Genomic DNA, 26,706 nt, shown 5'->3' with positions numbered 1-26,706 from the left:
CCCAAATCCCTCTGGCCACCCCGACCCTCGGTCACTGGCCACACAGATAGAGTCACTTACCCACACACTCACATATATTAGCACATTGCGTATGCCATTTTGGCCTGTGGGGCTCTGTGGGAGCGAATGGGACAAAAGGTCTGCGAGAGCGGACAGAGCAGCCGCCGGCGGCTTCGCAGTCGCTGCGCTGCCCGTAGAGTTAATGCACTCAAAGAGAAGTTCAAGGCTGAACGAATCAGTCGTTGGCTTCGCCTCGCTCGCTCTTTCGACTGCAGCCCCTACACCACACTCACACTCGAGTTCAAGAGAATGACACGGGGGGTTAATATCATTCAAAGAATATCATTCGAATTCACAAATATAAATAGTATATACAGATAATTAATTTGGTTGAAAGCTAATCTATTCTAAGGTATAGTTACCTATAAAAGAACATACAAATAATTGGAAATGTTTAAATATTATCGAAAAGTATAAATTTAACAAAGAAATGTTCTGAAATAGTAACAATAACCTAAGAACTTGTGGAGCATACCCCATAAATCAGTATTTTTTAAGATAGAAATGGTCTAGGACCCTCAATAATACTTAATAATAATACTCCTGATACTTAAAACGAAGAATTTATTTCTTATTTTAAAATATCTAGAGTTGTAGTTATTACTGATATTATATTTAGCGCATTAAATGAATTGATATTAATTTGGTTTTATTTTATTACCCCCTATTGTATGCGTGTGCTTGTGAGTGGGTATTCCAATAAGATCATTTCGGTGGCGGAGAAGCGAAATAAAAACAAAAATGATACTCGCATTATTGTTGTATAAATTAGCACAGCGCCCAGTCTGTGTGTGCATTATAAAAAAAATGCGCAGCTGGCATCGTGGGGTAGTCGCATTTTCCCCCGTTCTACTCCGCCTTATTTCTTCCCTTCTCTTTCTCTCACTCTCTCTGTCCCTGTGTGTTTTCTTCCTCTTGTTCTATGTAAAGTATGCAGGGTAATGTAATATGTAAGTCGGTTTAAGTGTAGGCCCATAAAGTATGGCGATAGTAAAACGGTTGAGATATTTATGCATACTTACAATTAGATTGATATGTATATGTACACATGCCAGGGAGTATCACTCTTCCCCCTCCCTCCTTCTGGTGCGTAAACAGGCTTAAGTGGGGAATAAGTGCATATTATCACACATGACATGACATCCGTAAACTCCGGCTATGTTAGTCTTTAAAAATATAAACCTAAAGAAAACTGTACTATTTAGTATATTCTTAAATAGATTATGGGGAGAATAAATTTCAGATCGATTGATTAATATAAATAATATATTTGTAAGACATAACACAGAAAAATTTAAGTTAAATAACTCCCTTATTATCGAGTTATTTAACTTCAAACTCAATTTATTTTCGGTTTAAATAATATATTTTACGTAAGAACCCTTAAAGTAATATTACCCCATAAATAATATTAACACCTTGCGTCACACGAAAACAGGTTCTGTGTTAAATACAAAAAACATATTATTTAAACATCGTAAAAATCGCTAAAATACTTCACACTAAAAATAATTCTCGGTTCAAATTACGCAATTAGTTGACAGAATTTAAGGAAACAAGAGAAGTAGTCATTAAGTAATTTGTAATTATATAATTTACTGTTAAAGATTTTTAATGACACATTTAAAATAAATTTCAGATGACCTAAAAATATATATTTAACTTATCATCAAGTTTCTTAATATAAAAATAGAAACATCTGTTGAAATAATATTTAAATTTCTTTAATTTAAGTATTTCATTAATTATAACCGACAGTTGAAGAACCAGCTTAATGGAAATTTATGAGTTGCCAGTTTGCTACGTATGCAAATTGGCCAACTAGAATGATGTAAATTCTGCTAACGATTTAGCAATCTTTGGTTTCCATAGAAGCGATTTCCGTTTTTCCTTATTATTATTACTTTTTGTGTTTGTTATACCCGCTTTTCACCTCTTGAGAGCTCTGGCATCACATGCATTTCCCATTAGTCAGCGAAAAATGGCTAATTAAGCGAATGATGAGTGAAGAAAATAATAATTCTCGGAAGAAGAACTTTTGCATAATCGAAACGAAATACAGCGATTATTAGGGATAAAGTTCAAGCGTGTTGCAAGCAGAGTTCAAGAGGGAGAGAGAGAGTGAGAGCGAGAGAGAGAGATCGTTTATGACTTGTATTATTCATTTTGTTGGTTTTTGTGTCTGCAACTGCTGCGCAAATTGCTTAACAGCGAGTGGAAGGAGCGCGAGAGATATGACCAATCAACCTACTTAGGGGGGGGGGGGGGGGGCTTGGGGGCTGACTGCTGTTGGCGCTCTAAATTTAGCATTTCTCAAGAAGAATTCTTCTTGTGTCGAGCAAGGCGATGCGCCGTTGGCATTTTGCTGCTATAAAAGGGATAATACGTATATACAGGCCTACTTGACAAGAGTAACCTATACATTTAGGAACATATATGTATATCCTCTTCTGGCCATGCATTTCGTTTTCATTCTTATTCCTCGTTTATTTCGTAATAATCGCAACATCCGCTGGCATCGGTTTGGATCGCGACTTGGGTTGGGTCTTCTTTCACATCGTCCTCCTTCTCTTCCTCCTCCTCCTCCTCCTCCACCTTTATCTCCTTCACCTCTTCGTTCTCTCTCTCTCTCTCTCAGAGTTCTCCCTTTGTTGGCAGAACGATCTCGTCGGCCCCTCTTGTCTTCTTTGTCCGCTGTTCTTCTGGTTTCTTCATCGGCTGTCTTCTCGGTATTTGTGGGTGTGTGTGTGTGTGTGAGTGCCTTTTTTATCACTGTTGCATTATATAATTGTGATTTACGCTGACAGTTTTATATAACCCATGGGGCGTATGCGCTATGTACAGTGTTTTTAATACATATTACGTATTCGCAGGGTAAGCTTGTGATTGGAATCGTTTTTTTTTTTTTGGGGTATGGGAATGTATAAATAAAGCCAAAAATCTGTTAAAATAAAATATATAATTTTAATAATATAAATCATAGGAAACATTTAATTTTTGAATGTACACATTACGTATACGCAGGGTATGTTTGTGATTGGAATCGTATTTTTTTTGGGTATGGGAATGTAATAATAAAGCTAAAAATCTGTTCAAATAAAATAAAATAATATATATTTAAAAATGTAAATCATAGGAAAAATTTAATTATTGTATGTAAACATTACGTATACGCACGGTATGTTTTGCTATTGGAATCATATTTTTTTGGGTATGGGAATGTATTAATAAAGCTAAAAATCTGTTAAAATAAAATAAAATAATATATATTTAAAAATATAAATCATAGGAAAAATGTAATTATTGTATGTAAACATTACGTATACGCAGGGTATGTCTTGATATTGGAATCATATTTTTTTTTGGGTATGGGAACGGATTAATAAAGCTAAAAATCAGTTAGAATAAAATAAAATAATATATATTTATAAATGTAAATCATAGGAAAGATTTAATTTTTATATGTACACATTACGTATACGCAGGGGATGATTTTGATTGAAATTTTTTTTGGGGTATTTTTTTTTAAGATTTATTAAAGCAAAAAATCTTTAAAAATAATAATAATAATTATAACATATAATATATATGTAAATCATATGAATAATATTATATTTATGATTATTTGTAAAACTTTCTGTTAGAATTCAATTAACTTAAAGTCCACTCTTTGCACAATTTTCTAATTTCCTTTTTATTTTCTTCCTATAAAATCCTGGACGAATATTCAAATTATTTCACTAATGTTATCACTTAACTAAGTCCTAGTTATAAATACGTTTTCACCCATAAATATAGTTCTCAAATCTTAGTTCCGACAAAAGGTTCCATGGCAAATTTTTGCAGTTATTTGCAACCAGGGCAAGCACGACATTTATCTTAATTGAAGATCGCGCGAAAGTCTAAGTGCAAATAAGCGGTTAGAGTTTTCTATTTGGCAACAACAACAACAACAATGAGCAGAAGCAGCGGTAACTGTGGCGGTACTATCAACAACAACAACAACAAAAACAACTTGGCCATGGCCAAGAGGAAAGCCATTTGGAAAGTTGTAACTTGCCCGAATGCATAATTCATTGGGTTCGACATCGGCACAGGTATGAGCAGTACTCTCTGAAGTACAGTTGACACATTAGTCGTAGACAAAAAAAAAGCGTTAACAATTGCAAAATGGTTGGCCAAAAGAATCCACGAAGAGTGCGGGCCAAAACGATGGCCAGATTGCACTTTGAAAAATATTATCATGATAATATTTAAATTGAGCCTTATGAAACTAGGAAATGGGATTTATTACGATCTTAAGAAGAATCTTAAATATTTCAAGCAAAGTTTTCCATCACGAATAATATTTTTCGGTTTAATAAATACTACAGCACAATCAAAATTTTATTGTTATAAACCATTACCTTAAAATCTTTATTTCTATGGATATATATTATTCTAAGCCACGAAATTCTAGGCTTCTAGAAGTATTATAAAACTTGGATTGAGGAACATATATTTTTTAGATGTTTTTTAAATTTTTTTTAAGTGTGAAAGCTGCGGGAGCTGAAGAAGTTGTCAAATGAGCAACAAATGAAGCGCATTGTGCAAAAACTTTTACTCTGTCGCTCATATTTGTTTAGTTTTTCGCAATACCCTGGCATAAAGTATTTTTGCTATAAAATTCCATGATCATATCAACAATAATATTATAAATAATAAATACAAATTTTGGAGATTTAGTATCTTGCACTTATAAATCAAAAAATATAATAAGGTCATTTTTAATAAAGAAAACTTTATCAAAATTGAAGTTCAATATAAATAGAGATACCAATACTAAGAAAGCAAGTGTATTAGTTTCTTCGATCTCCCCAAAAGCTTTATAGTTTTTCCTTCTGAACTTAACTGAACTTTATTTTGAGCAAGCTTAACTTTTTGCCCATGGTCATTGACATCTTGGACATGGACTTGAACATGAAACATGGGCCACAATGCGAGGTGTTTTGCTTCTTTTGCCAGAAGAAGAAGCTCACCGGCAAAGAAGCAGAAGCTGAAGAAAGAAAATTAATTAAACAATCAATTGGCGTAACACTTTCTCTTCTTGAACAATAAAAATAAAAATAGTAAAAGATTTTTATGTGGCTCGCTTGGCGCGCTGCGCTGATCGTGGTTGGCTGTCTTTAATGAGCCGCAACGGGCGCAAGGCGTGAGTGAACGTTCTAAACCGGTGTTTGACGCACTGGGAAAAATTGGATACAAGTTATTAATAAATCACATTTTTATGCAGCCGAAAAAGGCATAAATATGTATTCTATTTGTTAATTTGTTAATAATAATAATAAAATGTAGAATACTTTTCTACTCCATTTCGATGGATCTTAAAATCTCCAGGACAAAGGAAGGACTGCACCGTAAATTTTGTGTGTATAAAGAACGTATTTTATAATCGAATTTTATTTTAAAAATGTCTTAATCTATATAATTTTTTCTCTCCCTGCACCTACTGATATTTTCACCCGTGTGGAGTTGAAGAAATGTAGAACAGTGCAGAAGAGAGTTGCCGGAGGGAGCCAAGCAGTGCAGCATGTTCGAGACGAACCTGCATGAAAGCCGGCCACTAGGTGAGCAGACCAACTGAGCGCGGCTTACAAAAGATCTCTCTCCCCGTAAGCAACCGGTTTCTTCTGCTCTGAATTTGAAATTCGGTTTGTGTGCTGCGAGTGAAGTTCGATGAAGTTGTGTATGTGTGCGTTTGTGTGGAGGTGTGGTGGTCGAAAGGGGGTGTGACAGTGGGGGGGCAGTGGAGTAAGCGATGACGCAGCTTGTTACGTTCTTTTGCTGATCTTGCCTCCAACTCCAAACAAAGAGAGCGAGTGAGCGAGAAAAAACAAAGACAGAGAGGGGCTAACACAAATCCGTTATTTGACCCAATTCTAAACTGGAAATGAACGAAAATGAACACCGAAAAAAATATGAATACGTTTGTAAGAATCGAATTGAAAAGGTTCTTTTTAAACGGGAGCCAAAAGCAGTGAAAGTATTGAAACTGTAAACTGATTTTGATTTATAATAATGTTAAGAAGGGGAATTAATTCTGGAAATAAGAGTTAAAGTGAGTCAGATTCTTCGGAAGAATTTGAACTGAATAAAAATAATTAAGGTTATTTATTTATAAAATTATGTATTGCTGATAAAAGCTTAGATTGATTTATCAGGTAAATAGAATTATAAAAACATTCTGTAAGTAAATTAAAAATTACGAGAAATAATTTTTTTGATCATCCCTATTAATAATATATAGTTTAAAGAAATAAGATTTAAATTACAAATTATATAATATCGGCTCAATAGACAGTTAATTTCTTTCAGTGCATTGAGCCCCAAAAGAAGTTGCATCGAGAACAGCACTCGTCGTGCATGTATGTATGTGTATGTGTGCCTTAGTGTTTGTGGGTCTTGCGTGAAAGTTTCATAATTACATGACAGTGTCTCCAGTCTTTCGTTCCCTTCTTTTCCAACATTTCGTTGGTTAATATCGCTGCCTCGGCCTCTGCCTCTGCCTCTGTCGCGGCCGCTGCCAACGTCGTGGCCCACTTCTGCGGAGAAAGTAAGAACGCTGTGCTCACCGCTCCGTGCTTTCTTCATTATCATTCTTCGTGTAATTGATTACATAAGACAAAGGGGGCCAGAAAGAGAGGTGCAATCGCACGAATCTTTTGAATGCTGCTCTTACGGTGTTTTACTTTTTTCGGTTCTTGGTGTGGGGGGGGGGGTTCTCAATCGGGGGGGCCTAACGGTACTGTGGCCTAATATTGTAACACACTCGTTTGTGCCTCTAATAATGTCGTTTACCCAATTCCAACAAACTTGTTTAGTTAGCGTTCTGTTCGCTCGTTGGTTCTTCTTCCCTTTCTTGCCCTTCTTCGCCGTCTGCTGCTTAGTCTTCACCTTTCTTCCCTTTCCCTGTTGCGTTTATCACTGTCTTTTTTCGGTTTCTTCGCAGCCTGGAAATTTTTCATTTTTGGGTAGGTGGCATTACATAATTGCTTGTTGGCTGTTTTTTGGGGGGAACTGCTTGTGGCCCGCTTGCTTTTTTGGGTTAACTTTTACGGGATGGTAATTTGGGAAGAATGTTTGTAGATTGTAGAAAGATCTTTTTTTTTAGAACTTGTGAGATAATGCTAATGCAAGCGGTTTTAGTTATTAGCGGTAGAATTAACATTGGTGTCAAGTAAGAAATGATGGAAATGCTAATAAGAATTATTCTGGACATATGATTGTATTACGTGTTAGCAATTGAATTATAGGATCGAATTATAAAATTAAATCAATTTTTACAAAAATCAAAGTTTAAAAAACTCATAGATTAGTCAAAAAAGCATAATTTTTAATTGGGAAAGCTGTTCTGTGCTAGTTTTTACAAAAGTTTTAAATCTGCATAATAAATTTAATATTTAAAAAGAAATACAATTTTTGCCAATTTTTGAAAGTTTTAATGATGTAAGCCCTTATCTATTTTTGAAAAAATTTTGAAAATTTTATATTCAACCGGACATGTCTAAATCGATTCGGCAGTTGATGCTGATCAAGAATATACATATATGATTTATAGGGTCGGAAATGATTCATAGGGTTCATAGGGTTTTAAGCTTTTGACTAATATTATGATACCTTGGAAGGATATACAAAAAGAAACTGAAAGATATACCTAACCATATCTTCCTCAGATTAAACCAAGTTTATTTTAATCAAAGATCAACCTTTCCATAAAGTAAATATTCCCAAAGAATGAAATTACAAAATCTTCTTGGGAGTTTTTCTCGATCAACGAACACTTAACAAGGCAATCTTTACAGGTTTCTAATCCCGCGAGATCTCCGGTCTTCATTGAAGCCAGACTTTCTCCTTGCGAGAAGATTCTCCACATTTCTCTGTAGTGCACTAATTGCTCGGCGTAACGCTTAAATTTCTATAACTCACAAAGTACGATCGACAGGTTGACAAGAGCTAAGCTCCGACGAAAGGTTTTCCCAATTAGAAAGACTTGTATTTTGATGACAACTGGGCATTATATGTGAAATTCTAATAATTTCATTACGAAAAAAAAACGAAAAGAAAGCAAACACAATTGTTGTTGGCGCAGCTGCAGCAGCGCTGCTGACTGCTGCGTCGCCGCGTGCATTGACTTTCCCATTCTGCGTATGTATTTGCTTTCATTATTCTAATTTCGTTGACCAAAAACGAAGAAAATAATACTACAACAGCCACCAGAAATTGTTTATCAACGGCGTTGAGTAAATAAATGAAAACAAACTCATAAATGAAATCAAGTTGAATGCACACACACACATATGAGAGAGTCAGCGTATAACAAAAATTATAAAATTTTATTATATGACGAATTTCTTTCGGATACTTAACAACAACGCAAAAGTTGCACGATAAAAAGAAAGCAGAAAGCGTTCGCAGACGTTTCTACATATGACGCGTGAGTTCTGCAAAAAAGAGCCTCCGGCTCTCTCTCTCTCTCAATCTGTCGATCCCCCTTGCACTCTCTCTTTCTCTCTCTCTCTTTCTCCGTCTCTCTGGGGAGCTTTTTTTTGGCTTTGCAATCGATCATTGAACTTTGGTTGTGAAAACTAGAGCAAGACCCAAATTTCTTCAACAACTTTGTTGCCTCTGTGCATCACAAACACACTCAACAGGTGGGGGCAAAATAATAGGTATTTGGAGTATTATTAAATTTAAAAAACAGTACTCATATTGAAATTATTTATTTATCTATTAATGGTAGTTCTATAATTAAATTTTAAAAATATTTCCTGAATTTCTCTTTTTAAGATTGGAGTAAAAGATTGTTAAAAAAAGAATACAGTGTTGTAATGCTTCTAAATATTCGTAAATATGTTTTTCCCACTAAATTATCAGTAATAAACATAATATAATAATTTTCTCTGACTTGATTTTCATTAATTATTCTTAAGAACTCATCATATTTTATTATTTTACCCTCGACTGTATTACACATGTGTGCGTTATCAGCTTCTCATTGGGGCTCCCACTCGGCTATGGCTTTCTTTCTGTCTTTCTTTCTTTCTTACTGGCTTGTTTGCTGGCTATTACCGCTTATGTTAAGTGATTTCTCAAGTGCTTTGTCTTGCGGCCAGTAATGCAACCAAAGAAACAACCAAATGGATTTCTTAGCCGTTCTGATAAGGGTCGTAAATACAGGCCCATATATGGGTAAGCGTTAATGTGTCACAAGGTGAAACGCAATAAGACTCCCCCAAATCAAATAAATTTGTTATAACAAATCATAAAACATTTTGTGAATCATACAAAATGGGGTAAACTAACTACGTTTCATAATCGAGTATATTTGTCTAACATTTTATGACATGAGGAAGGATAGAAATTACATAGCATATACTTGATAAACTATTGGGAAAGTAAATAATTGTTTTAGTTAACGTGACACTTGAAATTCTACACAATATCAAAGAGGTTTTATTGTTTTGAGAAAGATTACGACTTAATTGAATATTTTTTATAGCTTTTAGATTTTACTAAATAAATCATGTACAAAATATTTTTGGTATAAATAAATTTCTTAACAGCTGCAAAGGACGTAAATCCATATTCTGGGAATTTTAACCTTTGTTTGTTTAATCTTTTGGCGTAGCTAAATTTTAAAAATATTGCAAACAATGAAGAGTGAAAAGATTTACAGTATATGTTTTATTTTGTTATTTTTTGTTGTGTTTATGCAATGGAATAATTATGTTTTTGACCGCAAATTGGTAATTTAAAGGTTATACTCAAAATCTCTTAAACAAAACCAATATTTGTATTAAAGAAATATTAATAAATATTAGTTTGAATAAGTACTATTTTTTTTTAATTAAATAAATACATTTATTCTAAGAGGGTCACAAATTCTTACAGTATAAAAAAATACCTATTTTAAGATGGGATTATATAAATGTTTCAAATTGTTAGTTGGTTATTAATAATATTACTCAATAGTATAATAAAATATAAATAACATAATTTTTGCCATTATTTTATAAAAAGTTTTCCAACTTTAAAGATCGCAATAACCCCATGATTCACATGCATATATCGGCCTTATTATCTGTCTTTCGGATTAACTGTTAAAGAAAGTCCCCAAATTTTTTTGGGGTTCTGCATAATAAGCTGAGCCACCGTTATCGTTGTGTACAAAATTTCAGTTTCATTTGCCGCTTAGAACGGACTGATATATATACATATATATATATATATACAACGGGCGTATCAAAAGTTGGTTTTTTGGGGGGCGGGGATTACCCTGGTTACTGGTATTGGAGGGTCTCCAGGGCCTTTCACATGGTTACATACATATGTATGTATGTATGTCTATGTGCGAGACGTTTCGATGCCTGATGTTCGGTGTGTGAAAGTTGTAAGCTCCGCGAGAAGAGAGCCAACTTACTGTTGCTGCTGTTATTTAGTGTTGTTTTTGTTTTTTTTCTGCCGCTTCCGAGATTTTCGAGGGCGGAGGAAGCATGCGTGCGAGCGAGAGGGCCCCACTGCGTGTGCGTTTGCGTCTGCGGGAAGTTCATTCACATTTGCACTCATTACGCGGCCAACGTTGGCGTCGACGTCGACGCAGAGTCAGACGGACGTCGCGGCTGCCCCCGCACGCTAAAATCTAGAAAATTAACGCTGACCAAAAAAAAAAAAAATAAACGAAATGCAAGGCGCCATCTAAGGGTTAATTTAAGAGGGATTAAAGGGGCGGGTTTGTTAGTAAATTTTAGAATTTGAAATTTATATTAAATTTTATTGGAATTTTAATAAAAGGGCTAATAGGGTAAAAAGAAAAAAATTAAATTTAAATGTGCTGTTCTTTTAATTTTAATTAAAGAACAACAAAGTTAGGATAAAATTTAATTGGAGAAAGTGAACAAATATTTATTGTTCTTAAAATATTTATTATAAACATCTAAAAAATATACTTTGTACCTTTTCTGGATAAAAGAAAGCCGTATTTTTCCATGGAATAATTTCTATTTAATATTGCGCAGCCAAATTATGAATCATTTATTTATTGGAGAACTTTTAACCAAAAAAAAAGTTTTTTATCAATAATATTTATAATAATATTTAATAATTATTAATCTCTTAAAGATTAATAGAAGAACAAAACATGTTTTAAATATAATCTTATAATTCGTATGGGAATTTATTGATAAGAATTTATAAAAGTGACCTCAATTTTGCACTTATTTACAATAAAATCATTTCATTGATTAAATCTTTTAATAAAATGTGCTTAGAAAATTTTAAAAGAATTGATATTTTAATATTTACATTATATTCCCTAAATATTCTTAATAGATATTATTAATACCTATGAAATATATACTAAAGTAATAATAATATATTAATATCTAAACGTATAATTTCCACTTTTTAGGGAAATATAGTACTTAAACTTTAATTATATAAAGAGGAGTGCCCCCGGTCATTAATGAGTTTAACTTGAAGTCCAATGATGGGGAAAATATGGTTAAATATTTCCAAATCAATTAAACTGAGACTTGACCCCTTAGCACTTGCAATCCCTGCCCCCATAACAACCCCCTCCTTACGCTGCGGAACCCCAGCACGCTTCTCATCACGTTGCCGCTTACAGGTGTCCGATTGATTGCCATATATACCCGACTACACACCCTCTCTCTCCCTCCAAACAATTGTTGCTCTTGGCGTTCGTTCGAATTCGTTTGCGATTCGTTTGTGTGTCATGTAATAGGCACAGCGAGTAATGTGACTTTCGAGTGCGCTGCAGAGAAAAAAATAGGCAAGAAATACACAGAGAAAAATAAAATACTTAAAAGGGTTTAGAAAATCAAATTTTTAATTCAAATCAAATTAAATTCTTCTGTCTCTAGGTCTTATATTTTATATCTTTATATATATAAGTCCACGAAACTTAAAAATAAAAAAAAGATACATAGATAGATCGAAATATAGATATGCTAACATGTCTAGATCTCTTTGCCTGTATACTTTTTATCAAAATAAATATTTAACACAACTTTTGGCCAAAAATTATACTAACCAATAAGCTAATAATAATTATTTTGTTATGAACTACTTTTTAATTTTAATTTAAAACTATTAAGAATAGCAAAAGTAGATCTATGATTATTTTCTCAGTGCCATTTGCACTTCTGTGGCAACGTGCCTGGGGCCATATACAATGTTTATCGTTCGAAATGGTGTAAGCACCGTCAAACAACCACCCAACCAGCCTCTCTCCCCTCCCCCTTTTAACCCCTGAAGACCCCCAACAAATGCTCAGTAGGCCAGGCAGCCCATGCAAAAGCCAGAAAAAGCAGTCACTTTGGAGGAGGTTCGAACCCAGTGTCACGTTTGCCGCTCACGTTTTCCCAGCAGCGCTGCCAGCGTTGCGGCTTCGAACAGGTTGGATGTTGCATTGGGGTCTGTGTGCCAGCGTAACACTTGGGGCTTTTACCTGCACGGAGCCGGGAGACGGAGACGGAGCCGGAGCCGGGTGAGCCCGGTGAGGTGACTCGACTCGACTCAATTTGACGGCAACTGGCGGGTGACGTCCATCGTTGCTGTGGTAATCACACGGGCCGCCGCTTCCTCACGTTGCACGGCCAGGAGCAAAGGCAGAACCACTGCCAAACACTAAAGGAAAAGCGGGAAAACCGGGTGGCCAGGTTCGTTGGAAAATTGTGATGATGATGATGCTGCTGCAGCACTTTGAGGTCAGGTTGGCCAACGGCGTCATGGAAAATTTAGTCCACCAGCGAAGGAAAAGCGTCGTCATTGTTTTAGGTAATTAGGTGGAAATTATGAAGGAATTTATTTGTAATGAGCATTGGAAACTATTATAGAACTTAATAATTAATGGGGAGAAAATAGATTATAGGTAGGGAAATTATAAAAATGTTTCTTTCATTATTTATTATATTATCAAATAATAAACTGGTATAAAAAAGGTGAAGAACTTGTCATAGTTTTTAGAAAGTAATAATAATATATATAAAAAGTTAAAAAGGAGTAGAAAAGGCAGTATAAATTATTAAGTTTTATGGAGAACAAGAAAATATAATTATATAATAAAACATTAAAATCCTGCAGTTTCTAACATAAAATATCTTAACAAAAAGTCTTTACAATGTTATTTCTTTAAAAATTCTAGAGGTTAAAAACGACAATATTATATAGGTTGAGGTACAGATGAAATCCTGTCAAAACAAATATTTGTTGCCTTCTCAGAACTTGTTAAAAATTATTGTCAATTGCTAAAAAAAAAATAAAAAAAAACTTGACAAACAAATGAAAAATTTGCTTTGCGATTAAGCGAGTGAAATGACATTGCAATAATTACATAATGATTGCGACTTGAGCGGCTGATCGATCGATCAGTACAAAGAACGAGTCCGAATGTAAGTCAGCATTTAATAATAAATGAAAACCAAGAAAGAAAGCTAACTTCGGAACGAAATTTGTATACCCTTGCAGACCTTGCAAACCTTGAAATTCGATCACTACGAATTAATAAAGTATATATTATATATTATTATGTTAAAAAACAATAAAGTAATGCTTGCTTTCATTTTATTCACCGTTTTGTATTTCCATCTATTTTTTTTTTTTAGCTATTGTTTGTATGGCAGCTATATGATATAGTAGTCCGATTTTCATAAAATTTTACGCAAAATACTAGATTAATGTATAATGGATATATATCAAAATGGTAAAAATCTGTTGAAAACTGAAAAAGTTATAATTTGTTTTCTTACAATTTTTCCGATCGTTCCTATGGCAGTTCTATATATGTATATATATAGTCCACCGATTTGCCATGCTCCGATTTATATACTAGTAAAATTATATAAAAGAATATCTCCATAGTTTCATTTAAATAGCTTAGATTTGTTCCAAATCAAATCTCGCACATCTATGTTTATGATTCTCAACTAGTTCTAACATCCCCGGAACGAAGTGACTTCTGCCGGCCACGTCTCAGAATAGTAATGTGTTACAAAAGTTGCAAGTCATTGTTTATTAGTAATCAAAGTAACTGATCATACATACTTACTGGTAATAGATACTTATTGATCATATTTACTTACTGGTCATAGATACTTACTGTTCAGAGTTATTTACTGATCAAAGTTAATCACTGGTCATAGATGCCTACTTTTCAGATTTAATTACTGATCATAGTTAATTACTGGTCATAACTAATTACTGATCATAGTTCTATAAATCGTCCGATTGTTCCTATGTCAGCTATATATATGTACATATATAGTCCACCGATTTGCCATGCTCCAACGTATAAATATAGTCCACCGATTCTGCATGCCCCGATTTATGAACTTGTAAAATGAGATAGAATAATAACTCAATAGTTTCATGCAAATAGCTTCCTCTTCAATTTGTTCCAAAGCAAATCTCGCACATCTGTGCATATAATTCTCAACTAGTTCTAACATCCCCGGAACGAAGTGACTTCTGCCGGCCAAGTCTCGGAAATGTGTTGTGTTACAAAAGTTGCAAGTCATTGTTTATTAGTGTTCAAAGTTAGTAACTGATCATACATACTTACATGTTATAGATACTTAGTGCTCATCGTTACTTTCTGGTCATAGATACTTACTGATTACTTTCAGATTTTAATTGCTAATTATAAAACTAATTAATTAAGAGATTGATTACTTACTTAGCATTTAATTGTGGAAAAAATAAAATGTAATAAAAAACAAAACCGCAGACAAATAATGTGCATTTGAGTGCAATTAACTAGAATTAATAATATGGACTTTCATCGTCTCGCTGAGCAGGCCTGTTTATCTTTCAAGTCAAGTGCATTTCCTAGAAAATTCTTTTCCTAAATGACCTATACCAAGATTAGAAATTAAAGCCAAACAAAATCAAGTTAGTAGAAGGTATTTACAGGCTTTTTAAATACCCTAAAATTTTCATTTTATAGAAAGAATAAATAAAAAACCCAAAAAAATGAATAATACATTTTAAGGCATAATTTTAAACTAATTTACTTTGATAATTACTGTTATTAAAATTTTTTCTGGAGATAAAAATCTATATAATTAATTTAGTTTGTGTTTTATTACCTATTTATTCGCTAAATATAAATCTTTTATCCTGAAAAAATTACAGAGTATTTCCCAAGTCGTTCATTTTACCTTCTAATGCGCATTCCCGTCAAAACGTAAGAATTACATACTTTGACAATTTCAACTACAATTACAGCAGCGTTGGCCGAGCACGTTGCCAAGTAACAACAACAAGCTTAAAAAATTGAAATCAATGCATTTCAGTGCCTCATTTTCCTTCCCCCTGGCCACCCTCCCCCTCCCATTGAAAGTGTGCAAACAAAATACTTGCGAAGATTTGCATTTTTCTAGACGAAAACCCCCCTGCGAGCACCCCATATCGATAGGAGGGTGTTATGGAAAAAATATAATGTTATTACTGCAAAGGAGCTGGAACAATAATATTACAGTGGCACTTAGCTAAAAGGAACTAAAAATCGTGTTGAGTTCGTATGTTTTAATATTGCGTATACGTAATATTGCTTGTAAGATACTGAGAATATTACGTATACGCACTGTATGAATTTTGTACATTAATATTAAACATAATAATAGATTTTGAGAGTATAGAATTTCTTTAAGTAAATATTTGCTTGAGGAATGCGTATACGTAATATTTCTTATATGTAGTTTGAGGGTTGAATATATTACGTATACGCAGTGTATGATTTTTGAACATTATTATGAAGCATAATAAAAGATTTTTAAGGATAAAAGATGTTTAGGGAAATACTTCTTTAAGTACTTGCTAATGCGTATACGTAATATTACTTGCTGTTCTGTTCATGTGTATAAAATATTATGTATACGCAGTGGATGATTTTGGAATATTGTTTATTATTATTTTATATATTTTTTAAGGCCTAACATTTTTAAAATTCAATACTTGGTCAAGTAACAAGTTTACTTAATATTACTTTTATGTTTATAAGAAGTAGAAAATATTAAGTATACGCAGTGTACGATTTTGTTATCTTATTATAAAGCAATATAATAATGGTTTTTTTTAGAGAAAAAATTGGTAATTATACTAGGTTTTGTGGTATATCCGAATATAAATTGAAATTTAATTTAATTTATTTAATTGCAATTTATTTATAACGAACGGAAATCGGTCGTAACTTAGTTTAAAATATTTGCATTCTTTGTATCAAAACCAAAGTTTAAAAAACTCATAACTAAGCCCAAAATGCTTTAATTTAAATTCCGAATGTTGTCCTATGTTAGTTTTTGTTAGGTTTAAAAATCTTCATACTGAATTTAAAATTAAAAAAAATCAAAATTTACAAAAATTGTTGAAAATTTTAACGACGATTATTTTAAAATTTTTGAAAATTTTATTTTCAACCCGACATGGCTAGATCGGTTCCGCTTTTGATGCTGATCAAGAATATATATGATTTACGTGGTCGGAAATGACTCCTTTAATGCTTAGCAAGCTTCTAATTCAAATTATAATACTCTTGCAAGGGTATAAAATGCATTTGAGGCATTTTCCCATTATCAGCAATCTCCACTGTACCGAGGGAATTCTAAAAACAATCGCAATAAGTGGGTAACACGTTAATTTCCAATTGGCTTGCGTAGCCGCGGGACTTGAGTCGCCAACATGTGAGCCGTCGAAAGCCGCTAACCGGGAGCGTTGCACTGCCCGCCGATGCTGGCAGCGTCGCAACGCCGCCGCTGTTCACATTTTCCGACACGTGACGACCGCTCGAGTGTCGAGCGTTCAGCGTTTAGCGCTGAGCGTTTTCCCCCGGCGAATCGGCAGCGGCAGAGGCAGCGCGCACGCCTCTCCTCTGTGCAATGAAAATATAAATAGCAATACAGAGACTTGACTGCTGATGTATGCAGGCAGGGGTGGGGGTGGTTCTTTCTTTAGTTGTTGCTGGAGAACGACGCCGCTGAAGGCTGAGGTGTTTCGTAACACCTTTTAGTGTTACGCCTGCCTCCCCTCCCCTACCCTGGACTGATTACCTTATAGTTGTGCGTGTGTGTGTGTTGGAACTGCAGTAGTTGAAATGCCAAACACTCTTGCACAGAATTTGATAAGGGCCCAGGCTAGACCTACTCTACGTATATTTGCATACTGATAATAATGGCTGGGATTCGAGACTGGGTCTGGTTCATATGTATAAAAAACGGATGTAAGTTGGGTCTTTTCGGGGGATACACACAATTGGTTGGAACACGTGAATCCCGTTGCTCACGTGGATATCGCTTAGTGATCGTGTAATTGGGATTTTGCTTCAGCGATTGATCACAGGGAATTACTATTAAGCGGAATGATCAATTCAGTTGCTAATAAATAATCCAGATTTTGCACTAGTTTTGTAACTGGAACATTGCAAAGAGCATTAATTAAGAACATGTAATATATAATATCCAGTGTGTAGGTCAGTTAAAATAATGGGTTTAAAAGTTGGTATTTAAAGAGGGGTTTACGAAGGGGTTTATTGAGTTGGTAATTATACAAAGAAGTTATTATCAATAATAATGATCAATATCAAAATTCATCATATCATATCATATCAAGTTTTAATCTGAAATGTAATAAGAGAAAAGTTCCTATATAATATATAAGCATAAATAACACGCTCATTAGTATATAGAAAATAAGGTAAACTTTGAAATCTGTATACAATTTTAAATAAATTAAAATATATCATATAAATTTATAAAATATTATATTATAATTCAATATTACACATGATTATTTCACATCTACCCACTTTGTTATATTTTTCCTATTTACTTAATAGTATTTAAACATACTATAAACCTCTACTTAAGTACTTATATAGTAGTATGACATATATGTCATCATGTGTCACTACTATGCATTTTTCCTTATCTCAAACTTGAACAAATATTTCCCTTAAGTAATATCTCAATTATTGCAGCATTAATACTCCCCAGTTTTACATAATGAACATGCGATAATATTGCCATCAAGTTTTTCCTGGTCTAATAATAAAGCTTTTCCGGGGAAGAGAAGTAATCTAAAGAAGATAATGCCATGTTTATGTACTGCACTTTATCAGGTTTTGGGTTTCCTTTTATACCCTTACAGGGTATCATAATTTTAGTCAGAAGCTTGTTACAATAGTAAGGAGTAATTCCCGACCCTATAAATCATATATATTCTTGATCAGCATTAAAAGCCGAATCGATCCAGCCTGGTTGAAAATAAAATTTTCGAAATTTGTTTCGTTTCTTAAAAAATAAGATAAGGGGTTACATCGTTAAAATTGTCAAAAATCGACGAAAATGTTTAATATTTTAACATTTTAAATTGAGTATGCAGATTTATTAATCTAATAAAAACTAGCATAGGACAGCTTTCCAATAAAAATTAATGCTGTTTTGGCATAATTTTGAGTTTATTTATATTTGACTTTTCTAAAAAAAAAAATGTTCATTTAAAAATATTCATGAATATCGATTCAAAGAATGCGAATATTTTAAGCTAAGTAAAGATCGATTTCCAATTCTAGGGTATGTAATTTTCGGCTTCCCGGAGTTCGTTCCACTCTTGTTATTTCCTCAATTACTCCTTGGTTTTCTTTACATTTGTATTTTTTTATGACATGTTGTAATCAGTTTTGAAACCGTCGTCGTTAATAATTCAATAGAATTCATTCTTTCGATCGATCCCTGTGTGTGTTTGGTTGTGTTTTGTATTGCTTTCCTCCATTTGTGATTCAGCAACGATGGCGGAACTTACATAATGTGTCCCGACCTTACTTTTTACTTCCAAGTCGTCGTCGTCTTTGTTTGCCATATGAAGTGGCATTGTTTAGACAGCTATTCTGGGTCTTGTTCCCTTATTGTTTTTTGTTTTTTTTTTTTACTGCAACTAAGTTGATAATGCGGTTGATAAGCGTATCTCAACCCCAGGAGCCCAAGTGTTTAATTATAATTTATATAAGCTGTAGCAGAATGGTTTTGTAATGCCGCACCAGACAGTTTGGTGGCTGCAAAGATATCGCCGTGACTGGTTATCATTTACTTAACTTGTTCAGTTTACAAACTGCAAATATCCAAAGTTACTAAAGCCACGTGACCTGTCTATATATATCTATCTATATCTCTCTATTGGTTTTCCTAAGTTCACGGGTACTAACTATATTTTTTAATTGTCTGCTGATTTTGCCATTAATATATATGGGAGTTAAGTGTTTGGTTTGGAGTCTAGACGGCAGTGTAGGTAGGGTTTATTTTATGAAAAATCCACTTTGAAATGGGGAATGCATGAAATTTTAATCTGTAATGGATCAGCCATCAAGTCATCAGCTTTTTTCATATATAAACTTTGTACATTTTATTTGAAGACATGTATAGGCAATTTAAAAATCCATTATTTATGTATTATCTATTTTTTAGACCTAACTAAACCTATTATCAATTTCTTATAAATATTTAGGTAGTAAATAGTTTTGTAAATTATATTAAATTATCTAATAAAATACATTAAAGAAACAGGAAAAACATTTACAAAATATTCTAAGAAAGCCTTAGAAACTTTGAAAAAAGAACTCCAAGCTTTTGCCAAGAAATTATTATTTCACATTTACATATACCTATTTTGTAATACCTAAAAACTGTTTATTCATCAATATTTTTTTATTTGCAAATTCCATATGGCCACGCTTATTGCCATAATGAACTCTTTGCTGGTAATTTTTATGCATTTTTATTTTACACTTAGCAATTACAGAACTGCATTACCTTTTATGTATTTGTATGCAAAAAAATGCATTCTTCAGAACTTACTTATAGAAGGTATTACGTTTTTTCTGTTGGTATTTTGCTTATTTTTTATATTACAAAATATATTTGTATAATTTAAATATAAGTTAGGGTATTTAATTTTGAAATTATGAATATTTTTTCATATAGTTTAAGATAATAAGAGAGTTGTTCAGGCATCTTCCTTAGGTATCCTTAATTCTACCGTAAAAAGTATGCAATGATTTTTAAAAGACGTGTTTAGAAAACTTTCAAAAATATTTCCAATAAATCTTGAAGATACCCATTTTTACTATTTATTTTAATCATTAATGTATTGTTTTAAATAATTTAAAAATCTATTATGATTTTTGTTTAGAGATTATCCTTCAAAGATAATATAAATATAATCTTTAAAATGTAATAGTTTTCCAAGCACGAATCATATTTCAAGGGTATTGTAGACTTCGGGTTTTCCCATCGTTCCATTTATTTCTGGTTAATAATATGTTGGTTGTTTTTGCATTTGTATTTCTCTGAATATTTTGTGTAAGACGCTTGCGTCACCACCAATTCCAATTGGCACACACTCACACTCACACTCACACACACAAAGCCACAAGCCGAGAATCCGAATTGGAATCAGAATCAGAATCAGAAACAGAATCAGGCTGAAAACTCACGCGGCCAAAGCAAGTCACCTGTGTATGATATGTGTGTGTGTTGTATGTGTTTGAGCGTCAAGAGCGACGTCGCAACCCCCACCCTCCTCAAACCATCCTCTGGCCAAATCACGTTCTAGTTTCGAATGTGCAGCTCAAAACGATTTCAGATTGCGCGCTCGCTGATTACTCAACAACGGCAATGTGATCGCTTGCAACCCAACCAGTTCGAACCTCAAACCCAGTTCGATGGGACACCCAGTTGGGGAATTTCACTTTTACCCGACAACATCGAACACGTCGCGTCGTAGCAGCGCGGTCGCGTGTAGCGTATGCGTGCAACTCAACGTGACCGTCGAGCAGGCAGCAGCGCAGTTCAGCGGAGAAATGCTTTTACAAGTCCAAAGCGAAGTTTGTAAAGCTCAATTGCGATTCGGCGTTCTATCGAAGCGGTTGTGCCAGCGCTCGCCAAGCAAACGCAAATACAATATAAAACATACAAAGCAAAATCCGATCGGATCGAGATAAGAAGAGTTCCGTTTTTCGTTCGTTCGTTTCGAGAATTTCGCTTAAAAGCATTTCGGCCAAGTGCACTAACCGCAGAATCGGCGCGCTAGCCAACAAAGCCAGCCACAAGAACCATTTGAAGAAAGAAAGCATCGTAAAGTGATTCTAAAAAAGTGATTAATTGTCAAAGTTATCAAGTTGAGAAATATTACTGAAAAATATATTTTTTAAAAGTAAAAAAACATACATTTCGCTTACTAAACGTCATGCCGAAAGCGTAAAAATATAACATTATGTCGATTGTCTGCACGCTGGAGCAAAAAGTGAACTTTTTTAAGGCGGCTGCAACGACCAAGAATCTGCTGATACTCAAAAATAGTACGGATACCAATTACCAGGATAATACCAACAGCAGCAGCAACAACAACAAGCAAATACAATGTAGGTGCAAAAAAAAAAAAATAATACAACAGTTAATAATCCCGTGTTCAAGAACAATAACAACGCAAAACAAAATATTAAAAAAAATGGCAGTGAAAATATTTGCGGAGAAAGAGGGGGGCCTCCGCTTAGTCATTTTGTTTTTGTGAATTTTGTCAAGACGCGCGAGACTGCAGCGCTGCCGTCGCTCTCTCTCTATGTCGCTGCCTCCCTCGCTCGCTTAGGGGTTGCCGGCAGCTGCGCGGCCAGCGTCGACGCCGGCAGCGTCTGGCCAGAGTGCGAGCACATTGAACTGTAAATGCCAATTCGATGGTCACGGTGAGGGTGAGAGACAGAAAGAAGGAGAAAGAGGAGGAGAGTAGTGGTAGAGTGGGGGGGGGGGAGAAAGAACCCAACACACACACACACTCATACAGAGGGCCCCCACAAAATCTGCGACGTGCGATTTCTTGTTTACGTTGCGTCTTTGTGTCTGTGTCGGTTCTACGTTCTTTGTTGTCCCCCGTCTAATTTTCGCTCTCCTGCTCTCTCTCTCGCTCGCTCGGTGATTCTTGCATCATTGGCCGTAATCATTGTGTAAATGCTTGCGCTAAAAACGAAAGCAAATGCTTGGTGGGGGCGGCGGTCGTGGGGCAAGGGCAAAGGCAAGGGCAAGGACCATCGAACAAAGAGAGTTCTGTGTGTGCGTGTGGCGCTTGTATATGTGTGTGCGTGGCCAGACAAGATCGCATTAGACATTAACGGGACTTGCCATCTGGAGGAGACCTATTCTTTTTCGTTTTAACAATTCCGTGATAAGGGAGAAACTACTTACTATATTTACCTGTATTTATTCGCCATGTGTGACATGAAGCGAGATAAGACCGCTTTTTGAAAGAAATGCCATAAAAAAGTGATAAGTGCGAATTGTTTTGGTGGCAGGAAAAGAGATATTTCAGCGTAATCTTTGATTTCGATTTGGGAGCAAGGTCTTATTTGTTTATTATTATTTTGTAGTTGCCAAAAAAAAAAACAAAAAAATGAAAAACAAGAAAAAACATTGCCTGCCTCTAGGCGCAGGGATTGAGACGCAAAATGTGATAGTTAGTCATTAATGATAAAAGATCTATTAATTTAAAAGAAAAAAACGAAAAACAATATTAAATAAACATTATACAAATTAATGATTCATATAGAAGCTTGAAAAGTATAGAATTTCTGGGAAAAGGGAAATAAATGACAAACTGTGATAGAAATTTTAATCGTTCAAAATTTTATTTATGACTTCCGTAAAGGTATATTACGGGAAATAAGTTATAACAATAAATATTTGTATAAAAATGTTTTCACAAAATATTCTTAATCATTTTTTTAATATTGAACATATTCTTATGTTAGAAAAATTTAAAATATATTTAATACAGTTAGTTATTTCTGCATTTGTAGAATTTATTGAAGGCACAAAATTTAAAAACTTAAGAAATGAAAAGAAAAAGGCTAATTGCATTACAAAAATCTATATTTTTTTAATATTTTTATTGTATGACTTGAGTTTTTCTATATGAACCTAACAATTCTATTGAGTTCTTATAGATAAACATTATAAAATACCCTTTAAAAAATAACTAAACTTTAAAAACAACAAAATAAAAAATTACAATTCATAATAATAATAATATTAATAATACCATTACCTTCTATTCTCTCCCCTTACAGTTCCCCGCATCCAGCAGCATCACAGCAGCAGCAACAGCGGTAGCAACTTGCAACATCAGCAGCAACACTTCCAGCAGACGCTCGCCCAGCTGCAGCACATCAGCCAGCAGAAGCTAAGCGCCGGCGACTTTAGTCCTTACGGACCACGCCCTCATACCGGAGGCAAGGAGGAGTCGCTTCTGTTGCTGGCACCGCCAGCCAAGCTTTATCCGGAGGCAGCAGTGGCAACAGCAATGCCCGAAGTGCTCAGCGCCACGCCCACTAATAGCCACAACAAAGCCATCGCCAGCGCCTCGATCGCCATGATGAACAACGTCCGTTTAACCAATATCTCGCCAACGCTGTCGATGAACGGCAGCTCCAACGAGGCCACAAATTGTAAGTATTTCCAAGAGATTGCAGATGCATTCCCTAGATTTTTTTTAAATTCTTAATTCTTAATTCCTAATGAATAAAATACTTATTTTCCTAACTCTTCTCCCTTGCAGTGCATCCCTTGTCCATGTATGGAGGCTCCATCAGTCCCCAGTCCAATGACAGTGGCATGTCCGACAGCCTGGGCAAGTTTGCTCCTCGAAATGGTTACGATGACAACATGATGGGTAAATCATCACAGAATGGCAATGGTCCCCAATCGGCCATGACGGCTGCCCAAAAGGAGCTCTTCTCGCAGAGGAAGCAGCGGGAGTTTACACCTGATAACAAAAAGGATGAAAGCTACTGGGATCGGCGGAGACGCAATAATGAGGCGGCCAAGAGGAGCCGAGAGAAGCGACGCTACAACGACATGGTCCTCGAGCAGCGTGTCATTGAGCTGACCAAGGAGAATCATGTGCTTAAGGCCCAACTGGATGCCATTCGTGACAAGTTTAATATCTCCGGCGAGAACCTGGTCAGTGTGGAGAAGATCCTGGCCTCGCTGCCCACCAGCGAGCAGGTGCTGAGCAACACCAAGCGAGCCAAGATGAGCGGCAGTGGCGGTTCCTCCTCGGGCTCCTCGCCCTCGAACAGTGGCTCCGGTGGTGGCTCATCTCCAGGTGGCCACAGTCACAGTGGTTATCCCGTGGGACCGCCACTATCTCCGCTGATCTATGGACCCAATGGCAATGCCCGGCAGGAGGCCACAGTGAAGAGTGTGCATCACATACAGCATGCAGGTGCTCCGCTTCAGGTGCCTCCACCACCCTCACACCTGCAGACCTTGGTTGTGCCCACGCCTCAGCCTCAGCAGCATCTCTACCAGCCACAGATCCCGCAGCAGCAGCAGCAGCAGCAACATCAGCTCCCTCCACACCAGCAGCAGCATGCGCAGCAACAGCAGTCGCAGCAGCAACAGGAGCCCAGTCCAAGTGCCGGCTCGAGTTCACCAACCATTGCCGATCCGCACAACCGCCCGCCACCCAGCACCATTGCCAATCTTCAGGTGCAACTGCAGCAGGCACTGAACAGGAATGTGCGTCCCGAGGATCTGGATAGCTTGCGCAAAGCTGTGGCCGCCGGGGCCCTCTACAATGCGGCGGCTGTTGTAGGAGCCGCTGCTGCTGCTCCTCCACCGCCGCCATCCGCTGGATTGTATGTCCCGGCACCCAACGCTTACAAGGATCACCTGGAGGCGGCAGGAGCTGGCTCAGCCTGGAGCCACAACGTTGAGGCTGCCGTAAGCAGCAGTGCCGTGGATGCGGTTAGCAGCTCTTCGGTGGCCGGCAGTGCAGCCAGCGTGTTGAATCTGTCGCGGCGAGCGTGTTCACCCAGCTACGAGCACATGCTCTCCTCGACCACCTCCTCCTCCGCCCTGTCCTCTGCCTCCTCTTCGGGCGCTGTCTCGGGAGATGATGAGCAGGAACATGAACCAGCGCACTTGGCTCCCCTGCAGCTCCAGAGGAGTAGTTCCCAGCAGGGCAGCGATGCCAATAATTGTCTGCCGCTGAAACTGCGCCACAAATCCCATCTGGGGGACAAGGATGCGGCGGCCACAGCCCTCCTCTCGCTGCAGCACATCAAGCAGGAGCCCAACTGCAACCGGGCATCGCCACCGGCTTGGAACGATGGCGGTGACAACTCCAGCGATGAACGTGATTCCGGTATCTCCATTGCCAGTGCCGAGTGGACGGCGCAGCTGCAACGCAAGCTGCTGGCGCCCAAGGAAACCACCAATGTGGTGTCCAGTGCGGAGCGTGATCAGATGCTCAAGTCGCAGCTGGAGCGCCTGGAGTCTGAGGTGGCCAGCATCAAGATGATATTGGCGGAGTAACCCGGCTCAATGTGGCGCAGGCGCTGGAGCAGGAGAGAGAGCGAAGAGACAGAGAGACTTTGATGGGATCAAAGTGGCAGGAGTTGAGAAGCGGAGAGTAGAGAGTAGAGAAAGTTCCATGGCGCCAGTACACACACACACACAAGTTTTAAACATAAGCTTAAGAGTATATATCTATATATTGGGAGTCCAAAAAGAGTGTTAACTATTAGATATCGATGCATGCTTGTCTCTATCCTTATGTATAACCTGACTTAGACATATATCTATCCACTGTATTGAGTCTTGTATCTATTTATACATGTATGTTTATAACTATATAGATCTCGTCAAACTCGGAGCTAAAAATATCCTTAGGGTCATCCCGCCCACAAGAAGATGAATTTCTTATTTAACCTCTATTTGCATAGCTATTCACATCCGGTGACCACCTCGTGCAATAGTTTGGGGGTCACCGCGTCCTCTTGTATGCATCCCAAGTTTCCTTAGCACAGCGGAGAATGAAGATGAATTATTGCTAGGTATTTGCTACTGTACATATTACACAATTAATTATATCTACTATATATTATATATAACCATACGTATTCCTATCGTGTACATAATTTTAGTTGCAAGCTAAGCTTATTATTATTATATTATATTATATTATCGTGTAGTGAAGCAAAAACATATACATTACATTTAAGGAAAGCGTGAAGCACATTCAAAACAACGTGAGAGATGAAAGAAATCTGAAAAGAATTAAAAGATATATATTAAAATATATTCTGCAATAAATAATTTTAAATATCTTACCTTAATGTTTGTCGTTCTCAATTTATTTATTTGTTTGCTGCTTTGGTTGACCCCTTATCGAAGAGGTCACAGCGCTTTAACTAAATGTTATTAAACAGTTTAAGAAACACACAAAACATATAGCTTGTAGATGATGTATTAGTGTCGAGCATTCACTTTTAAAGTTGTATTAAATGCAAAAGCATAACCATTTACATTTAAATCTTAAAACATAAAAAAAAAACAAAACAAAGTGAGAAAGCACACAAGAAAAAATACATATGATTATTACTACCTTACTATATCTATTTGAATATTTAAATGATGTGAATCTATACCAACTAAATATATAAACATATATATAACTCGTTTGTGTTGATCAATGAAAATAAAACTATTTATTATGATGAAAAATGGAACGTAACTGAATTTTATTAAATACTTTTTCCTCATT

The 26,706-nt window shown here is 35.9% G+C and overlaps 1 protein-coding gene and 1 pseudogene across 1 annotated transcript; one reads left to right on the top strand and one right to left on the bottom strand.

Moving 5' to 3' along the window:
* Window positions 1-11,719: 11,719 nt before the first annotated feature.
* On the bottom strand, window positions 11,720-13,152 carry LOC147643664 (uncharacterized; annotated as a pseudogene).
* Window positions 13,153-16,011: 2,859 nt separating this feature from the next.
* On the top strand, window positions 16,012-26,671 carry vri (nuclear factor interleukin-3-regulated vrille). Its single transcript, XM_020956770.2, has 3 exons — window positions 16,012-21,529; window positions 23,225-23,602; window positions 23,713-26,671. Exons 1-3 carry the CDS (start codon window positions 21,382-21,384, stop codon window positions 25,473-25,475), a joined length of 2,289 nt encoding a protein of 762 aa, XP_020812429.2. The 5' UTR covers window positions 16,012-21,381; the 3' UTR covers window positions 25,476-26,671.
* Window positions 26,672-26,706: the final 35 nt, after the last annotated feature.

The sequence above is a fragment of the Drosophila serrata genome, unplaced genomic scaffold (genome assembly GCF_035046125.1).
Source record: "Drosophila serrata isolate PLE 108 unplaced genomic scaffold, ASM3504612v1 contig_249, whole genome shotgun sequence".
In the NCBI taxonomy this organism is placed as follows: Eukaryota; Metazoa; Arthropoda; class Insecta; order Diptera; family Drosophilidae; genus Drosophila; species Drosophila serrata.
This window is presented reverse-complemented; position numbering and strand designations above follow the sequence as displayed.